At 41.3% G+C, this 19,581-nt stretch overlaps 2 protein-coding genes across 4 annotated transcripts in view; one reads left to right on the forward strand and one right to left on the reverse strand.

Annotated features, from left to right (window-relative positions):
* Positions 1-1,103, reverse strand: part of LOC134520273 (protein FAM169B-like) — a 43,443-nt gene extending 42,340 nt beyond the window's left edge. The window contains exon 1 of one of the 2 annotated variants that reach the window (XM_063345374.1): positions 986-1,103. In XM_063345374.1, coding sequence (XP_063201444.1) covers positions 986-1,019 — 34 coding nt within the window. In that variant the 5' untranslated portion in view covers positions 1,020-1,103. Of the gene's footprint in view, positions 1-437; positions 718-985 lie in introns of those variants that run through there. The other variant, XM_063345373.1, reaches the window with a different exon arrangement.
* On the forward strand, positions 732-19,562 carry PGPEP1L (pyroglutamyl-peptidase I like). Of its 2 annotated transcripts, none has more exons than XM_063345377.1 (8): positions 732-829; positions 1,973-2,468; positions 5,809-5,936; positions 6,030-6,181; positions 8,819-8,871; positions 15,946-16,062; positions 16,565-16,794; positions 17,759-19,562. In XM_063345377.1, the coding sequence occupies exons 4-8, from the start codon at positions 6,148-6,150 to the stop codon at positions 17,925-17,927; spliced, it is 603 nt and encodes a 200-aa protein (XP_063201447.1). In that variant the 5' UTR covers positions 732-829; positions 1,973-2,468; positions 5,809-5,936; positions 6,030-6,147; the 3' UTR covers positions 17,928-19,562. The 2 variants fall into 2 exon arrangements, with proteins under 2 accessions (XP_063201447.1, XP_063201446.1); XM_063345376.1 differs by lacking the exon at positions 732-829 and adding an exon at positions 1,230-1,862.
* The last annotated feature ends 19 nt before the right edge of the window (positions 19,563-19,581 follow it).

Consider the following 19,581-nt stretch of genomic DNA (forward strand, 5'->3'; position numbering starts at 1 on the left):
TACTCTGCAATGTAGAAAAGCTTTTATATCTCACCCCTATACCAAAATAATCCAACTAATTATTCTTCTGTGGTCAAGAAGCAACATGTTTACTGCTCCTTTTGTCCCTGCTAAACCATGCTTCTTTTGTTAAACCATGTTTTTGCTCAGTTTGGGTAAACACTTGCTGATGCTGCCTCAGATTTGGCCTTAAAAACTTTGAAGTATTTTTACACAGAATTCCCTCTGCTCTTCAGCAGCTCTCAAGCACTTAGTCATTAAAGTCCCAAACACATGCACCTGTGGAGCGAGACCTCTAAACACACACTGGAAACAGGTGTTTGGAGATGAGCCTTTTACCAGCATCACCTGCAGAACCAAAGCTGACAGAAATCCCCAGACCAGCTCCTCTCTGCTTCAGGACAGGTCTGGACTACCCTAACACCTGGAAACGTTACCTGTACACTTAGGAAAAGGGCAAAAAACTCCGTAGCGGCCTGCTCTGCTTGCCCCAGCTTTGTGCTGGGGGCGTTGACTGGACCGCCTCCCCCCGAGCCATCCTGTGGAAAACAGGGCGCTGGGAGCGCGGCTGCGCAGGGCCGGGGCTCGCCCGGTCACGACCGCTGGCGCCTGAGCAAAGTTTTCCTGGAAAGGCCTTAGTGTTTTGCGGCGTTTCGGCTGTTTGTGGAAAGCCCGGCCGCGGTGCCGCGGGGAGCCCGCCATTTCGGGGCGGGGGGGACGGCGTGGGGGGGGGGCGCTCCTCACAGGAGGCGGGGGACGGCGCCGGCGGCGGCCCCGGACAGCCCGGGCGGGCGGTGCGACAGCCAGGCACCGCGTCCAGCCTCTGCGGGTGGGCAGCCGGCCCGGCATGAGGGCAAGAGCAGGAGGGAGGCCGAAGCAAGCGGGGCGGCCGCCGTGAGGAGGCGGCGTGAGGAGGGGAGAGACGGGGCAGGGGAGGAGGGCCAGGCCGCGGGGGAGCTGCCGAGCGCTCTCCCTCCCCTCTTACCAGCGGCAGCTCTTCCTCCTCCCTCGGCCTCCATCACTTCCTCCGAGGCGGGCTCCGGCCGCCGCAGCCCGCCCCCGCCGGAGCGGCGGTGTTGCCCGGTCCCTCCGCGGAGGGGCGGGCCGGGGCTTGGCCGACAGGAAAAGCGACGGGGATGGCGGATGTGGGGCGGCTGGGGAAACAAAAGGACGGGGGAGGTGTCGGTAAACAGTCTGGCGAAGTTTCTGTAGGAGGGAAGGCTGGAGAGGCGAGCGGGGGCTGGCTGCAAGCTCCCAGCAGGGTGGCCGCAGCCTGAGGGGCAGCCGTCCTCCTCCGCCGGCGAGGCCCGGCCCAGGAGTGCGCCTTAACTTAGAAAACTCCGAGCAAAAGTTGCAAGTTCTTCATTTAAAAGGCCCAGAATGACAAGCCCTAGAGCTAACGCCAGTTTCTTTAAACTCGGGTGGCAAAAGCAGGAGGTTTACGAGGGAAAATAAGTGCAAAAATGACATTTTCGTAGCATTCTCCAGCAATGCACTGCAGTGGTTGTTGTCGGTGTGATGGAGGCCTTTGGAAAAGCTAGGCAAGCAGCCTGCTGTTCATTATTACAAACCATAAAATTGAGGTACAGAGATTAAAATGAAGACAGAGTTGTCAAAATTTGAAAGTAGAATCCAGGTGTTGACTCCTGGGAACCTTCCTGCGGCGGGTGTATGGTCGCTTAATTATTTCTAAAATAGCAGACGCAAGTATCAAAGTAAAAGACGTGAAGAGAAAAGTACATGGAAATAACAGAACGTGTGCACAGAGACAAACTTACCTTTGCACTTGCACCGCCTGGGAACGCTGTGACCCGGAGGGAAGGTTTCAAGGCAGCATCTTGAGTGCTTCACATCACCGTGAGGTACTCCATTGCCTGACAGCACAGGGAGCGAAAACTCCATAAGGTTGCTCCTCCTTTCAAATGGTTTAAAACACATACTAAAGTAGATTCATATTTTCTTTTCTCAACAGGACAAAGCGATCTCAGCCCATACGCTGATGCTCTCAAAAAAAGCAGCTGTCACAACGCCATGCTTTACAGCGCATCAGTGATTTCACCACGATCTCGCGATCGCTTGAAGCTTTGTACCTTCCACCACACCCCATGTTACACTCAGCCCAGAGGTTTGACTGTACCATGATCCAAGGCCAAGTCTGATACAGCATTGCTGTGTGGCCTTGCCTGAGTTTTACCGAGAAAATTGTTAAGCTATGAGAAAGTGCATGAGCTAAAGACATGAAAGACAAGAAGGCAAAGTCACAGAAGCATTGTTGTTGGGATGACAATAGTTAGCTGGGGGAAAGATTAAAGAGAAAAGATACAGAAGGAAAGAAAAGCAGAAAACGTGAAGAGAACTCAGTAACGCAGAGGATCAGCCCATACCAACAAATAGCAGAGACCAGCTTTCCCCAGCGTATTGGAAACTTCCTGGCCAGCTAAGACCCATCAGTTTTGTGATCAGGAGTGGTAAGCATATCACTATTTAGTCTAGTAATCTGTTAGTCCTAGCTAACTATTTTGCATATTAGCTGATAAATAATTACTTAAATTGTGTGAATCCTGCTTGCAGAGTCTCTTTGTGCATGGTAAATGACACCTGAACAAAAGCAACCTGTTGATCGTGAGTTGTATGCTCTCCTGCTAAAGTACTTTCTCCCTACATTAAACTATTATAAACAATTAAAAAGAAAATAAAAAAATTCCGTCCATACAAAGCAGTTAGTTTTTGCTAATACTGCAAGATGACCCACACGACAGCTTGGCTACATTAAAATTATATACAATTTCAATTTTTCCATTATTGCTAAGCACTGGGTGTACATCAGTGGTATCAGTTGCAGAAGAACTTATATATTTTATGTTGTTCCCGTATTTATATAACACTTTCTATCCAAAAAAAGGTAAGTGAAATTGCTGTTGCACTTTGTCATTTACCATTTGTATGGAGTTTGTAATAGAAGAGGCATTGGTCCACAGGGAACAGTGAGATTTGCACTGAAATGTTTGTCTCCTCTCTTTTTGTGACATTGCATTCCATCTGCCTAAAGACCAGCTTCGGTCTTTCCTGAGGATCATTTATTTTTATTAGAATGGAAAAGAAATATAGAGTGTTAGATCCTGAAATTTCTATTTAAAGTCCCATTATAGTTTAATGTTAAATAGCATAACAGCTTGATTTCTCCCTCCTCTCATTAAATGTTGAACAGCTGAGATAAAAATTGGAATATATTAAACACTTCCACTTAACAGTTTCAAACATTGGTCAGTGCCTGCCAATAACAAGAAATAAAAAATCTATATGTAAGTAATAATAAAAGAGATAAAAATTAAAGAGGTGTTTCTAAATGAAGGGTCATATTCAGTTCTTGTTACCATAAGTACTAAAAAGCTATTCAGGCAGTGTTCTGGCAGTTCTGCAATGTGAACAGAATGCATTTGCAGAAAATATATTTTTCTCTTACTCAGCAGTTCAAATAATTTTTACATGTGTCAGACAACTGTACAGGAAAGTATTCAAGGTGATAACCAGGGTTTTCATAGTTGAGTTGCTTCCATTTCTTTTTTACCTCAAGATGAGAGCCACGCCAATCACATTTGTGTATGGCAAGAAGAAAAACAACCCGTGTTTAGCTGAGTCAGCTGTGTCTGTGACTTGCCTTCAAATATCCAGGGCTTGGTTTCTTAATCATGGATTAATTTGCACAGACCTCAAATATCCAGTGACTTAGGTATTTATTGTTACGGGCACGTATACACGTGAGTGCTAATATTAAAGCTACAATCATACATTTACAAAAAAACCCAAGAGTAGTTTCAACTTCAGCTGAAGAAATGGTAGAGGAAAGAAAAGGTTTCATTTTCTGAATAAGATTCTCAGTAGAACTTAGGCCTAACCAGATGATTCTATTATTCTTTTTTGGAGCTACCATATCCTTTATTTTCTGCTTGTTACAGAAATGTAGTGCAGCTGCAATACATGCATTATTTCTCCAAGTATGCTACTATGTACGTAAAGCATGGGAACAGAAACAATCAATTAAATCAGTGCAAAAATGAATTTCAGTGCACTTCACATTCCTGGTTTATTCAAATCACTAGCATTCCTCCCACATTTGCACAAGCAGATAACAACACTGGAAAGGTCTCAGAATCTTTGCTACCAAATGAGCAAACCTCTACTTACGGAAGGGGACTACCTTAACTACTGAAGACAATTATTTAACTGCTGAGTCATTAAAAAGCGTCTTGGGCTTTTTTGCCCCCAAAATTTCTATCAGCTTCTTCATAAAGGATTAGTGACATAATTAATCTTCCGTGCTCCATATTTTTTTCTACTCTCTTTTGCCAGTTCTGAACACTTTGAAAACTAGTACTACTCTCTGAACAGATAATATCAGTTGTTTCAGAGTGCATGGATCTAATAGACTTGTATCTATGCTATGCAACAATATCTAATAAAATACTTAGTATTTTATGGCATTCGAGCAATACCCTTCACGTATATCTAGAAGGCAGCTATAATGTCCCAAACAAAGCACTTAAATAATTTCTCGTGTAGGAAATCAATTAAGCAACTTTATAGACCTTAAATTTTACTTTATTCCTTGCATATGCTTTGTTCATTAGAACACCCTGTACTTAGATATATTTTTTTATAATATCTATCAAGCTTTTTTTTTTCTTTAATTGGAACTAACTATGAGAAGATTGATATGTCATTGTCCTGTTCAGTATCATAGGAAAAGTTTTACTAACTGGTCTCAAAGAAAAATTAAGTGGTAAAAATCTTAATTGACATAGGAGGATGAAAGACTGTAGAATTTTAGATGTAATTCACTGATGTCAGTGGCAGATTTTGCCTTATTTGCAGAGAGTTCTGTGTTTACTGTATTAGCTGCATCTTCAGCCTCAGTGGTTAGCAAAATTTACTTTTGCAAGTTATATTAGTCAGGGGAAGAGATGGATGGTGGAATCAGGGTCTTTTTATTTAAGAGAATCCACAAATTTATTTCTGTCTCAGCACAGGAGGATTTAAATGACACACAGCTCATCGTTCCAAACCTCATTCAGCCACCACCCAATCCAAGAGATTTCTTCAGAGATTTTTTCTTAAGGTCTCACAATTACCAGCTCTCATGAGATTATATAGTGGCTTTCTATTCTTAGCATGTTTCTGTCTCTCTCACACACACATGCACACACTTCCTACTCAAAACAAGACCCAGCGAAACCCTCTGCCCACATAGTTATAATTCCCAAGAGAACTTTCATATGCTTTTGTTTTGGGCAGTGACAATGTGCATATGTTTTGATTTCAGGCCCCCTATTGGTTCTCATGCTTCAGTTTAATGAAGACAGACCAGCTATTAAACTCTCCAGTTTCGGCAAGCTATAACTCAGCTTCTAGAGTTCCTTTGACCTTACAAGTTGGAGTGAGATTTTTTTAACATGTTGCCTCTTCAAGGATATTACTGAGTAAATGTTTTGGTTTAGCAAATACATACATTTTCCTCTTGGTGTTTGGTTTTAAAAGTGTAAGCTGCATGGAGTCTTTCACAAAAAGCAGAAGATAAAGCTCAAGATTAGTAAATTGCATAACTGCTATGAAAAGGAACAGCAAAATTACCCCTGAGCTTTTTAAGCCAGTAAGAAAAAGTCTAAGAACAGTGGAAACGGACAGATATGCTTTTGCAGTTAAGTCACTCCTCACAATTAACGCGAATTACAACTGTGCTAAAAATAGAATATTCACCGAGATACGATAAAGTTGATTCAATTAATTTTCTGTTTACTTGCACATAAACAGGTTTCTGATGAAAAATATTGCTGGATATTTTGCAAGAAGTTTCTTTAAGCCTTTCCTGTTCTTCCTAAATACTACTGCATGCCTGAAGAAAGGAAAAGGAGTTTGGGGCAGTCCCAGTCAGTCAGCTGGTCAGTCAGACTTCTATCTTTAATATAGAGACATAACAATTTTTGCTTTGAAAGTTACATGAATCAGAAATCGTCCTTGTCTTGTGAATCCAGATGCATCACAGTTTGAAGAAAAAAAGGTGCCCAAATGAAGTTTGCCACAGATACATGAATTATAATACTGTTTGGAACTGAAAGACAGCAAGATTGCACTTTTTGAAGCATAGATTTCATGGATTCGAATTCCAACACTGTGGTTGTAACTGGTAAGATTTTTATTTTATTCTTCCTTTAGCGAGAGATGGTATGCACACATGCTTGATCTTAGTTGTAAACAGTTCCCTGGAGGGAAAAACAGTAGCAAATGGTCATACTAACAATTCCAAATGGAAAATAACTTGCTGCTCTGCCTTCCTAAGAAAATCAGACGCATGTCAGAGGAAACAGACTGCAGTCTGCCCTCTTTACTGCCATCCAGTTTGGTTTGTTGTTCATTCTCTCCATGTTTTAATCGTTGTTGACATTCTCTCTGATCCAAACCACATAGCTCAAAGGCAGTGCAGGCTAGTATTAGATAAAGCTTACCCAAAAGGAGCTCTGAAGCAAGAAAACCAGGTTGCATCACAATGTCACATAGTCAGCGTCCAGAATTAGAACAACACATGGCAAGTTTCAGGGTCTCAGTTTCATGGCAAGGTAAGGGAGATTTAAACCGGAGATGCTGCCTCATCACTGCTAAACAAGACCATTAAATTTTAATATACCAAAGGAGCGTGCCTGAACATGCAGCACAAGGGACCAAATTTGGAGTTTCTCTTGCTGGCTATAACTACTGCTGAATCACAGCTAGAAACTTCTGAGCTTTAAAAGGTTAAAGCTCTTAAGGAATGCTGCTCCTTGCTATTCCTCTTGTTGCCACTGGCTCATCTAAAGACAATCATTACACATATCTTGACATGTGAGTTGCTGGATAATTTTCCACTGCAGGTCATCTGAGGACATAGGAATGAGGTTGAAGCTACATCAAAGAGATTTGCATCTTGCTGTTTTCAATTAAACCCTTTTTTTTTTTTTTTTTTTTTTTTAAATAGCTGCAAGATGGGCAGAACTAGTTTGGCTTGCTCTAGACATAATTGCAGTTGAACTGAATGGGAGTGCAAAATAGAGCAAGAGGTACTTGCTAACCTCTAAAAAGGCTGATGATCTGGTTCTCTCCTATGATATTTATGGCACATACCCTTGATGGGCACACTCTTCTTAGCACCTTACTAGTTTTTTTTTCCCCTTAGATAGCCATTTAGGTGCAGAAATCTACTTGTTCAAATAGTTTTAGACTATTCTATCCCATTAAAGACACAGGTGCATCTTTAAGGTATTACAGGGATTATCACAGCATGCCTCTGTCACATTTTCACCTGCTTATAATATAAACCTGCTGGCAGTGAGCCCAGTTTATTAGATAGTGCCTAATAATATTCAGCCAGTAGCACTCCCAAGTTGTTGCAGGTATTTCACTACTGTAAAACTCTCTTACATTTAGTCATTTCTTTTCGTAGAACAATACTATCCCTAAGCAGTAGTTTTGTTATTGCCACCACTGAGATGCATGTATTTCGTTGTGAGCTATTTAAGAACTTTACTGTAATTCTGCAGTTCTGTGCGCACAGGTACACAAACATGCACAACAATTACAGCTTCAAAATGGAGTAGGTGGCACCCTAGTTTTGCTCTGAAAGCGGAGTGGGACTAGTGAGGTTTTATGTTGCCTGTTAATGGGAAATGAGTACTATTTCCCCTGTTCCCTCTCCATAGCACAAAATTAAACCTGGAGAAAACATTGTCAAAAATATCAGCACCATATTCAGCTTTTCATAATATTGAAGAGAAAAGATTGAGCAGTTACAAAATAAGTATTAACAAATCAAAAAACGCTTAAAGTCTAGCGTTAATTAAGATGTCATAAGCCTGCATTTAAGCTTAATTGTCCCCACGTACCCTTTGCTGGGCAAAATAGCAATCATATGCTGTCAAGTATTTGTCCATTTAAGGATTTTTAAATATCTAACAGTTACAGCATTAAAACCATTTCACAAACTCGTTTCCCTGCCACCCAGTATCTAAGACCTGGCAACACTCTGGACTGAGAGCAGTAATTGAGATTAATAAAGATAGTGGGAGTTTTCCATCAAACTTTTTCGTGACAAAATGCCTATCTAGCTGAAACGTGTTTTTTTTTTCCTTTTTATTTAAAAAAAGTCTTTCACAAAAAAGGATGCGTAAAATTAAATTTAGTACGTAGGATTCGAAGAATCCTTTTCCCTTTCTTCCTCTGCTTTACTGTGGGGGGAAAAAAAGTAAAGGGAGGGATTTTGCCCAGCACCACAAAAAGCACACTTTCCCTGACAGAACACTTATGTTTTCATTATTTGGGATTAAAGAAAAAAATTATAAATGAAATTAAATTTTACTTTCAAACATTCTTATTAAATATGCATATCTTCATCTTCATGAGCTTAACAATGAGAATGTTGCATTGACTGTAACCTGGGAATATTTAACACCGTATCTTTTCATAGTGGTATTTCCATGGTTGATGATCCTTTCCCAAAAATCTTCATTTATGTGATCTGTCCTGTTGGCTCCAGTACATTTACCGGCTTCAGTTAAGATTATCTCATACGTAAGCCTTGACATGAATGAAGATTGCAGGATTAGTTCTTAAATCAGTGCGTATAAAAAATGAAAATACTATTCCCTTAAGTGTTATAAAGGCTAAATCATATCTAAAAAAACTCAACCAAAAATATGACGATAAAGCACAAATAGATGCGTGCATACATGTCGGCACCTAATCTACAGTTGCAAAGCAAGCATAGGTTAAAAGCACCTTTCTGTCTTTTCAGGTTTTGGTCCCTTTAGACAATACCTGGTTAATTCTAGCTGGGAAGCAGTGAAGGTAAGCATTAAAAAAAAAAAAAAAAGGGAGGGAGGTGTTTTATTTTGTGGAGATCCCAATATAAACTGTTTTCAGGCTTTCCATTCCTTTCAAGAAAGCGCCTCATGGAGCAGACTCCCAACATGGAAGAAAGAGGATAATTAATAAGTGAAACATTATTTTATTTGCAAGATATTTTTTGTGTACTATTTAAGCACTTTTCAAAATATTATTCTTGATTTTTTAAAAGGATATTTTTTACCCAGGGTGCCTTCTCTGCAAGTAATGCGTATGCCACAGGTGATCTCTGTCTTCAGTAAATGGATCGTCTCGTACCACGACTCATTTTATCATGTCTGTGTGAAGCGATTTCCTTCCCATACAAGTGTAGCCTTTTGAGTTCTTACTGGCTACTTCAGGAGCACAAAACCTAGAGCATGCCAGTTCTGTTTATGCATCTCAGCTTTGGCTTCCACTTTCAAATGACAGTGAAGTCTACAGTTGAAACTGAAAACAAGGTCATTCAGATTTCTTCCCGCTCCATATACCTTGACTAGCATGTAACAACATGTCTAAGATGGAATCTTGAAAATGCCTGCTTATTTCCTAAGTATGTGTATTAGAACAAATTTAGCTGGGTGATACAAAGACAGGGTTTGGATACCTGGGTTTCAGCATAAACTTGTCTGTTACAATTTTTTGTTTTCTAATTATTTTTTATGTGAACAGACATTTCTTGGGACACACCAAGAATTTCCACAAATAGATTATTTTTCAGCAACAGGATTACTCATTTTTAAAGTATTATCTAGGTTTTAACAATAACATAACTTCTGTCTTTAAATACGTCTTAGAAAAGAAATACCCAACCATTGTATATAAGAGTATGGCTGCTACAATGAAATAATTTACTAGTTTGGTACTTTAGTACTCTAGCTCAGTCTAAAGTGCGAAAGGTCGTAGTATATACGTTCAAACAGTAGGAACGGCTGCAGAGATTTGCTGAGTATGTGTAAAAGTCACATACAAGGTTCATTCATTCTTCCTAGCACAGACAATGGCCGTTCCGTGGGTTCAGTTACTCTCATAAGTTATTTATGCTCAGAGTTATTTTAAGAGGGTCTTTCATACAAGTTTTTAGCAATTCCAAGGTAGAAAAAAGGTTAACCGTTTTCAGATTTCACTGTGTTAGAGAACAGTCAAGTTAGTAAAACTGAATTGTAAGACTGGTCCAATATCTGCAAGAAATAACAGATAATACTGGTAAAAATGGAAAGCAAGACAAGTAAAACAAACTGAGGGTGCTATGTTCTATTTAGGGAGACTGAAATAAGCCCATAAATATTTCAATTCTGTAAAAGTAGCTATAAGAAAGTACTAGTAGTGTGTCGTGGTTTAACCCCCGCCAGCAACTAGAACCATGCACCAGCTCGCTCATCCCCCCGCGTTGGGATGGGGTAGAGAATCAGAAAAGTAAAAGCGGGAAAAACTCATGGGTTGAGATAAAGGCAGTTTGGTAGACAGAGCAAAAGCTGTGCATGCAAGCAAAGCAAAACAAGAAATTAATTCACTGCTTCCCATCGGCAGGCAAGTGTCCAGCCATCTCCACGAAAGGAGGGCTCCATCACGTGTAACAGTTACTTGGGAAGACAGATGCCATAACTCCGAACATTCCCCCCTTCCTCCCTCTTCCTCCAGCTTTATATACTGAGCATGGCGTCACATGGCATGGAACAGCACTTCGGTCAGTTGGGGTCATCTGTCCTGGCTGTGTCCCCTCCCAACTTCTTGTGCACCCCGACTGGTGCCTACTCGCTGGCCGGGTGACATGAGGAGCAGAAAAGGCCTTTACTGCCTAGCAACAAGTGAAAACACCAGTGCGCTACCAAAAGCGTTTCTCATCCCACATCCAAAACATACCAGCTGCTAATAGAAAATATAACTATCCCAACTGAAACCATGATATAGTGTTAGAAAGATGGTGACTCTACAGGACTGTAACCATATTACAAGTTTTGGTGACAGCTACTGAAGACCTGTCTTGACAATGAAGAGCGGTCAAGCCAAGATAACTGAAACACAAGGAGCTAGTACATTTTTCAAAAAAACAAAGTTGTAGCTTCGTGCACTGCGCCAACCGATACATATTTTTCTGTTCTGGCTTTGTTGGGTGAAGAATGCTGACTGCAATTTGGTGTTCGGAAGAATAAATCAATTACACATTCAAAGTCATGAGGGATGTTATCCCTGTAGGCTAACAAGAAACAAAATACTTCTGTGATACCTTTCCACACCTCAGTCATCACAGGAGACCCATAAATTATCTCAACTCCAACTTGACATGTGCCCTAAACCACAAATATTTGCCAGTTGACAATGTTATTGCTTATTATTTCCTGATTCCTATTGGTTCTAATTTTGGGTGCAATATCATCCTCTTCTGGCTGAAAATAAAACTTGTTCTTTATCTGAAAGCAAAACAGCCTAAAGTGAAAACGCACCGATGAGACGAGTTTTCTGTAGCAATGCCACGCACTGGCTATGCCAGGAAGTTACCTAACGAGGGCTACAGCATTCCATAATGAAACAGATGTCAGCCCTTCTGTATGGAGGAGAACAGATCCATTTCCCTCTGATGTGACACCCTCTGTGTGGAATTAATTTTTATTCATACTGGGGATGCTGCTCTGGTTTCCTATTCCCTGGCAAAGGTGGTTAATTCAGACAATTCAGGGAAATTTGCTGCAAATCTGGAAGTGCTTTGAATGCTGATAGGCTTCTCCACGCTAAATAGCAATCTCGTAGTATTGTTCCATTGGCCTTGTTGACATGAGTAGCCCTATGGTCTTCAGGAAGCTTATGCACATATATTAAAGATAGCAAAATTTAGTATTTACATCTGGAAGTAATCCTGTTTTGGCTTTGGGGTTCCTGCCTGGATCACTAAAGTAAAGGCCTCCCGCTGAGTCTCTTTTCTGAGAACCAAGTAAGAGTACACTCAAACTCATTCTCAAGAAAGTCCTGAACAGCTGGAACTGAGCTACTAAACATGATTGCTCACGTGTAATGCCTTTGTACATTATTCAGAACTATCTGAATTACTACCTTAAAATGAACTGAGTCCGTATCAAAAACCTGGATACCATGGCACCCTCATTGATGTTGTAACACTGATCCGTGTCATCCTATGGGTTCATATCCCAGAAGAGCTCTTGCACCAAAATCATCTGAAATCCTATAAAAATACGTGTAACAGGAGTCCCAGGGTTCCAATTCTCAAAGCATAGCCTCACCCTCCCAGCTTTTTGGAATGGAGTCTTTGCCAAAGAGCAATGGCTTCACTTTTTTGAGCAATACTTGCTCTTAGACACCTCTGCTTCCTTAAGATCCCTCCTAGAGCTTCTCCATAAGATGCTGTTGCACTCTGCCTTGCTGATGGGATCAGCCATTTTCCTGACCCTCTTTTCTTGCTGTTGGGAGATTGATCCAGTGAGCACACAGCCCACACCAGTGGTTGCATCCTTCCTGTGCCCTCATTGGGCACTCCAAAATGGTTGTGTGATATTGTTTCTCTTACAAATTAACTATTTACTACTAGCTTTTCAGTGAATAAGCCCATTTGCATTTTCTGAAATCCCCAGGAATCAGATGATAAATGTTAATGTAATTCTCCAAATCTCTATTTCTGCCGGTTTGGAAAGGGTGTTTATTCTGAATGCTTGATTTCTTATTCACACCTATGTAGCAGTGCATTGTCCCGCATTGTCTGTTTTACAATATGAAAATATTATTTGCTAAGAATGCGAGATGCGAGGAGTACCCTGTCGGTTTTGCACGAAGCCAGGTTCTCATCACAACACAAGAGGACTCGGACGCAAGGCATTCGTCAGCACTGCATCCACAGAGTTCTGATTCCTCAGCAAGTACCCCTCAAATGTTCAGGGAAAAGGATAGTCAAATGGATCTGAAAGTACAGGTGAACCTGTCAATTCAGGGTCATTGAGAAAAGCATCAGACCTTTTATAGACGCTGTCACATGGCCCAACATGGTTGTCTAGCACTAGAAAGACAGCTTCTCTTTTAGAAACCTGTCTCGCTAAGTTTTTCATGGTTCTCATAACTCCATTCACCTGAAATACCCTCCTAAAATATGCACGAAAGCTCCACCAGCAGCACTTTTAACTCTGGAAGTGCAGGACATTCTCTCTAAAGGAAAACACCACCGAGTGTTTACTCCCCATTTGCTGACAGATCACATTGAGTTATCACAGTGTTAGTTCTTCAGCACCACACGGGACTCTCAGAATCCCAGATCCCCTGAATTATTTATTCCGTATTACAGATTGATGGTCCCACCTAATAACCTTTGATCTAAGCCTGTTTCTGTGTCTCCTTCAGAAACTCCTGTCTGGCACTTGGCAGCTAAATAACCTATCGGGGCAGTCTACCATCAAGGTCAAAGTCCCCAGTTAATAGGGCACAAATGTAAGTTGAGTGACAACATTCATAGTAATTAAACTGTTAGTGTAAAGAACAGGTCACATTTCCAACTGCTTCTGGGAATGATGTTTGCTATCGGGAGATGAGGATCATATCTCTGAGTGCAGTTTTTCATCCTGCCACTGACCATGTGGTCTTTGGAAATTTGTCATTTAATCTCTGTCTCCCTCTCCCTCTCCGCTTTAGTTTCATCATCTGTGAAACTAAGACAACATAGGTATTTAGTTCCTTCATTTCTGTTCTGGAACTTTCTTCCGTCCCTACAGCTTTAAAAAGGTATCTGCAGGATTTGAAAACAAAAACAAAAAACAAACAAAAAACCCCAAAGCAAACCAAAAACCACCAAACAACAAAAGGTTGTTTGCAACATACTTGCAGACTGAGCAGGTCAACTGGTAACTTCTGGGTTTCTTTCTGCACCAACACAAGCCTTTTCGAATGAGGTTCACAAGATTAACACATGCAGTCCCCTGCCTCCCTCCCCGGCAACCCAAATCAGTGAAAACTCAGGCAAACTCAGTGAAATTTTCTGGAGTTTTTTAAAAGTTCGAGACGCTTCTAACACCCCGTGTGACACAACCACCGCACCTGAGCTCACCTGTTCTGTGCAAGTCACTTCACTTCGGGGAGGGCTGTGTAACAACAGAACTCCAGTGGACCAGGACTGTGACCACAACTTGCCGACAACTCCATGTCGTCAGCTGATAAAGCTGCATTTCATTTCCCTTTTAGAAGAACTTCCCAACAGCGAATCTCCATGCTTTCTTTTGAACCACTTTTCCCATAAAAGAAGTCCTCCAAAAGTTTTGTCCTCTTTTGAAGTTTCCTTTGCTGCTTCAACTACAAAAGACAGACACTTGTTTACTGAATTAACTCACCAGTGTGAGCTCTGTTTTCCAGATGCTGTCATCCTCCTCTGACCATCTTCAGTCTCTCACCTTAAATGCAAAAATGGTTTTGGTTAAGGCTAAGACAAGGAACAGCCTTTTTTTTGTTGTTCCTTGTTTGCATAACAGCTGGTCTAGTGGGAGATAAGCCCATGGGTAGGATTCTTAGACGACAAAGTAATACACGTTATTGACAACGTGCTGAAATTGTTTAGGACATAGCGAACTATCTTCCTTTGACACAAATTCCCAGCCCTTTGCTATTGGCCAGCTTAGGGTTCTGTCCTGCACTGAAGTATTTCTGCGTGTTTCTCCCATGACAAGTGGCGACAACAGAACGTCAATCCAGAGAGCACGAGAGGAGAACAGCCTAACAACTTACTTTGGGTTTCCACATTCTGTACCAAAGTTACGGGTAGTCGAGTCCTCTAGGCCTTACAGTTAAAAAGGAAGAATCTCATTAAATGTTAAAATTAAAGATGCTTTAGAAAAGAAAATGCTAATTGTGAACCAGCTGGGGTTTTCTTTTTTGGAAGCTAAGACACAGTACAGCATTCTTAAGCAAGATGATGCAATGGTCTCTCAAAGACTGTCAGCGCCCAGAGGAAAAAAGGCTGGCACTGTTCTCTAAATGTGTTTGCTTCCCTGCAGGCATTGTTTCCTTGCTTGTGTCAAATAGTTTATTGAGCACAGCTAATCAATGTTTCCGCTGACAAGAAAATTGGAACAGTTTATATAGGAAGCCAGTGTTGAAGGGCAAACTTCCCAGTTAGCACGGCTTAGAACTGTGGGCCTCATCCGCACGAGTATCCTTGGTGAGAAATGAAAGCTTGAGAAGACAGTTTATAAAAAGTTACAGGTTTCTTGGGCTAATCACATACCTTTGCTGCTTTTTGTCTGTGTTCCTCTTAGAAACTTCATCTGTCCCCTCCTTTGGTAGCGGTCTACTCAAATGCAACAGGGATTTTCAAGTACCGTTTTACTTTTCTGGGGCAAATCATTCCACCTCAGATGCATTCCGTCTGCATCCTGCCATTGCAGTAGCCTGCTTTCTACTTAGAGGCTTATGCCTTGTTCGTTAGCCCTCTTCCACGGACAAAATAACTTCCGGCCACTTCCATGTGACCTTTATTCTCCAGACCACCTTAAAATCATCAGTCCAGTCTGCTGCTTTGAAGGGTGCCTTTCCTACTTTCACCTCAATCCTGGGCATAATTTTTGTTTGTCACTTGAGTGACATTCTAAGAAAGATGAATTCACAGTCACTAAGGTGAATTCTCCCTAGTTCGTGTCTCTTGACAGTGCAGGTTTATCTACTAGAGTTTTCAGGGGAACAGCTCTTGCCTATATCGAAGTCTAAATGCAGGCCCTTTCTGAGAGATTCTGTATTTCATGGTTCCCCATGGGCCGGTCCCCAAGCCATAACCACTCCCACCCACTTGGAGACTGAGCGTCCCTTTGGAAAACACAACAATGGCTCCACATGGACGTGACGTTAGGAAATTGGTTAGCACAATTTAGTCTCTTCCAGTTAAAAAAGGGAGAGCTACCACAGGACAGCTGACTCTCGCTGCAGACCGATGTCTAGGGTTAGGCAACATTACACTGCTTTCCTGTGTCTTCTCCGTTGGTTCAGCCTGATTTCTGTATCACGGTCTGAGAAACGCAATGCTCGTACAAGTCCATGGTGGTTTTTTTGTAAACACAGGAGCTGTCTGAGAGAGGCCTTGGTAAAAACATAGATCTGCGGATCATGCAGCTGCCGGCGGTTTACCAAAAAGCAAAGGAGCAAGTCTTCACAATATGGAAAACTCTTCAGCCACTGGTGAGTAATTACTAAGTTACACAATTTTCCCCTCTTCATTTATGAATATTATTATTCTGACTGGAGCTTTAAAAAGATCTCCAAGAGTATTGCAAAATACGTTCATCAGACAACTGTGGAAAGTGACTATTAAAACTGTGATAAAGGTTTCAAATAAATCTGGAGCACACAAATAATTAGCGTTTTATTTAACCCCGTGCCATTTAAACAGCACAACTGCACACTGAACAAAGGGAAAAAAAAATATCCACCATAAATTGCAAAAAAGGTACCACAGCTCTGAAGTCCTGAGCTGACTAGACACAACAAAAATAAACTAAAGCACAATTTTGCCCTCATTTATAATCTCTTATCGGAGTTTTCTTTAGGCATGAGCTACAGCAAGACTCCCTACCTTGAAGCTAGTATTTCACATAATGCTTGGCACTACTGCATTAAGTGTTTTTAAAAAAACAGGTCTCATTTTTAATTTCCTGTTATTCACTCTGGTGGGAAAAAACAGCTTACTGTTCACGTTGGGCTGGCTTCATCCGCCAAAGCAGTCATCATCCTTGAGCAGTGTGGGAAGAACAAAGGCTACCATGAGATGGATGCTTGTGGTTTTCACCCAGAAGGTGGCTGTTGCATGCTAGACGGCCCGGAAAAGATTGAATCTACAATTAATATGAAGACTCTCTGGAAAAACGTTTCAGTGGAAGGCATCGATGTAATCTTTTCCAGAGATGCGGGAAGGTAAACATGCCGTATCGGGGTCTCACAGTAAAAGCAGAAGTAACTCAAGCAGCTTATTTAACCTTGACGAATCTTTGCAATGAGTTTTCCTCCAACCAAAATCACTTTGAAGCGAAGTCTTCAGAGGGGCACAAGTGTGAAATTGGGATAAATTTAAATTTTATGCAGAGCAGCCTTCATGAAAAAACTACACCCAGTAGATATTTTTCCATGGATTTGTAAATTCCAAAAGAAACAAGTTCCAACATAGCACACCCTGTGATTAACAACCCTGGTAAACCTGAGCTATTAAGAGAGTCTGAAAGCAATACTGACTAGTAGCAGATTTTAATCTATTTTTCCCAACTGGGAGGGATACAAAATGTAAATACACACACTGAAGAACAGAGCAATTACAGGTACCGTTTGAACGATGTCTGTGATCTCATTACGTGTTTCGGTAGTACTGAAGCAGTTTTCTGTTATGCTAGTCTTCATTTAAAAGGAAAACACAGAGAACTATCTCATTTTTAAAAAATAAAAATCAGACAATTTTGGCCTTAGATTTCAGGATTTTCACCTGTAGGTGAAAAGGTAGGGTGATAAAAAAAAAAAAAAAGAACTTCTAGATGCCAAGATTGTATGATTTACACAAAAAAATCCTGGCTTTCCAGTGGGCTGTGCTACCTTTCCCATCTCACATAGCCTATAGAAGCCTAGAAAAGAATGTATATCTTGCGATTATTTTTTTTTTATTTAAAGTTCCTTCTGGGTGGGTGTCTTGAGAAACCAAACCATCAGATAAGGAACATTTGTTTCTCAAACTGGGTTTATTTCAGCATTTCCTTTATTCACTAAGCAAATACCTTTTTAATAATTTCATAAACCAGAGCTGGTTTGGCTACTTAAAGAATATTTAAATTTAATCAAAGTTTACTGTTCCTTAATGCAGGTTTCTGGTTTTGTTTTGTTCTGAGTATTGCAGGTATATCTGTGATTATATCTACTACACTTCTCTGTATTACGGCAACGGAAGAGCAGCTTTCATCCATGTGCCTCCGTTATCCAAATCGGTAACAGCAGAGTTTCTAGGAAAAGCATTACAGACAATTATCTTAGAAATGTTAAAACAGTGTGGGGAAGAAAGAGAGTAAGACAAATCATATAAGAAAAAAATGAGGATCTCTTAGAATGCAATTCCTTACCTCTTAAATGACGCCAATCTAAATATCATTTAAACCCTTACATAAAAGGATTGTATATTCCATGTTATTTTCAGTGAAATTTCCTCACAAAACCCAAACAATTGTTTAGATTTCTCTTTGAGAGAAAAAACAAGTGATTGGCAGTCTGTATTGGTAACAGTTAGGTTGCCTCAGATTTAAAAAGGCATGAAACTGGACTTAAAACATTTTAGATGCTTAATCCTAGTTCCGGTGGTTAGAAAGACATGACTAAAGACGTGCTGAACCAAGACGGATGCTTACAGCCACAAGGACACTGAGCACTGGATGGAGATAACAGAGGTCCCCTCAGCCCCTGTCCACGTCCAGAGAGATGGTTCAGCCATGCAAAGTGCCCACGTAAAAAATGTAAATACGGGGGAAAACAAAACACATGTAGGGATCCTGTTCCATGAAGTTTTACAATTCTCTCTCAGTGATGTGCTCTAAATGCCAGTTTCCATATCAGAAATGGGTTATAAACCCAGAAAAGAAAGTAAACAAGCTGGAATCCAGCTGGAATTGTAATGCTATTAGTAATTGGGGTTCAACTGCCCCAAACCACCACCTACCCCGTATTCTCAGTGCCTGACCCAGAGGAAAACACCGTAGTCCTTCCACAGAGCACAGCACGACGACAACGGTCTTTCAGTAGAACAGAGCACGGCTATTCAGGGAATTATACATCAAAATCAAAAAGCTAACCTGTCCCAAGAAAGGCAGTCGCCGTGCTGTGGCACATCATGTTACTTCCAGAACAGGAACCACATGGGGTCCCAAACTGTAAAACCGGGAGTCGGACAGTGACAGATCACTTCTCTGCTTCCCCCTCCATGTCTCTAACACAGCCACGTACAGGAGGACTGGGCCACGAAAGCTGGGTGCAGCAGGTTTACAGCGCTTCCCCTTCAGCACACAGGGAACGTCAATGCCCGCTCTCCTTGATAATCTTGCTAGTCCCATGACAGACAAGGACGAGATAAAATTAGCAGCCATTTTTCAAAAACAGTCACTAGAACAGGACAGCAGCAGCTTAATGTGGACACCTGGGATTTCTCCAAGGGAAACAAAAGCCCGTTCCTCAAGCATCGCGTCAGTCAAAGGGACAACAGACAAACCTAACAGTGCAGAGAGCTGATGAAGCTTTGGGCCACCATCATGCCTTATTTCAGTCAACACTTTGATGACAAGAGTCAGAGGAACTGGAAACGCCAAGATAATTCTAGTTTTCTTGCCTGTCTTTTCTAATGACTGTTACGGAAAACTGATACCCACATGCTGGATGGCTGAATGCCTCGTCTATGGATTGCTGTACGGTAAATAAGCGTGGTGTCTTCAAATAAATAAGTAAATGAATAAATAAGCTTACCTTTTTCAAGGGAACTACCTACTCCAAACCGGCCTGAGAGTCCCATCAAGAAAGGGTCCACAGGCTCATTGTCACCGGAGGGAAATACTTTTGCGTTCAATACAACGTAGTGGCAGTACTGACCTCTACTAAGATTTCTTCAGAGTAGCTCAATTAAAGGCAGCCAAAAAAGGCCGAAGAAAACCAGAGATTTACTCTGCGTTTACTAACCTGTAC

The sequence above is a fragment of the Chroicocephalus ridibundus genome, chromosome 9 (genome assembly GCF_963924245.1).
Source record: "Chroicocephalus ridibundus chromosome 9, bChrRid1.1, whole genome shotgun sequence".
Taxonomy (NCBI): domain Eukaryota; kingdom Metazoa; phylum Chordata; class Aves; order Charadriiformes; family Laridae; genus Chroicocephalus; species Chroicocephalus ridibundus.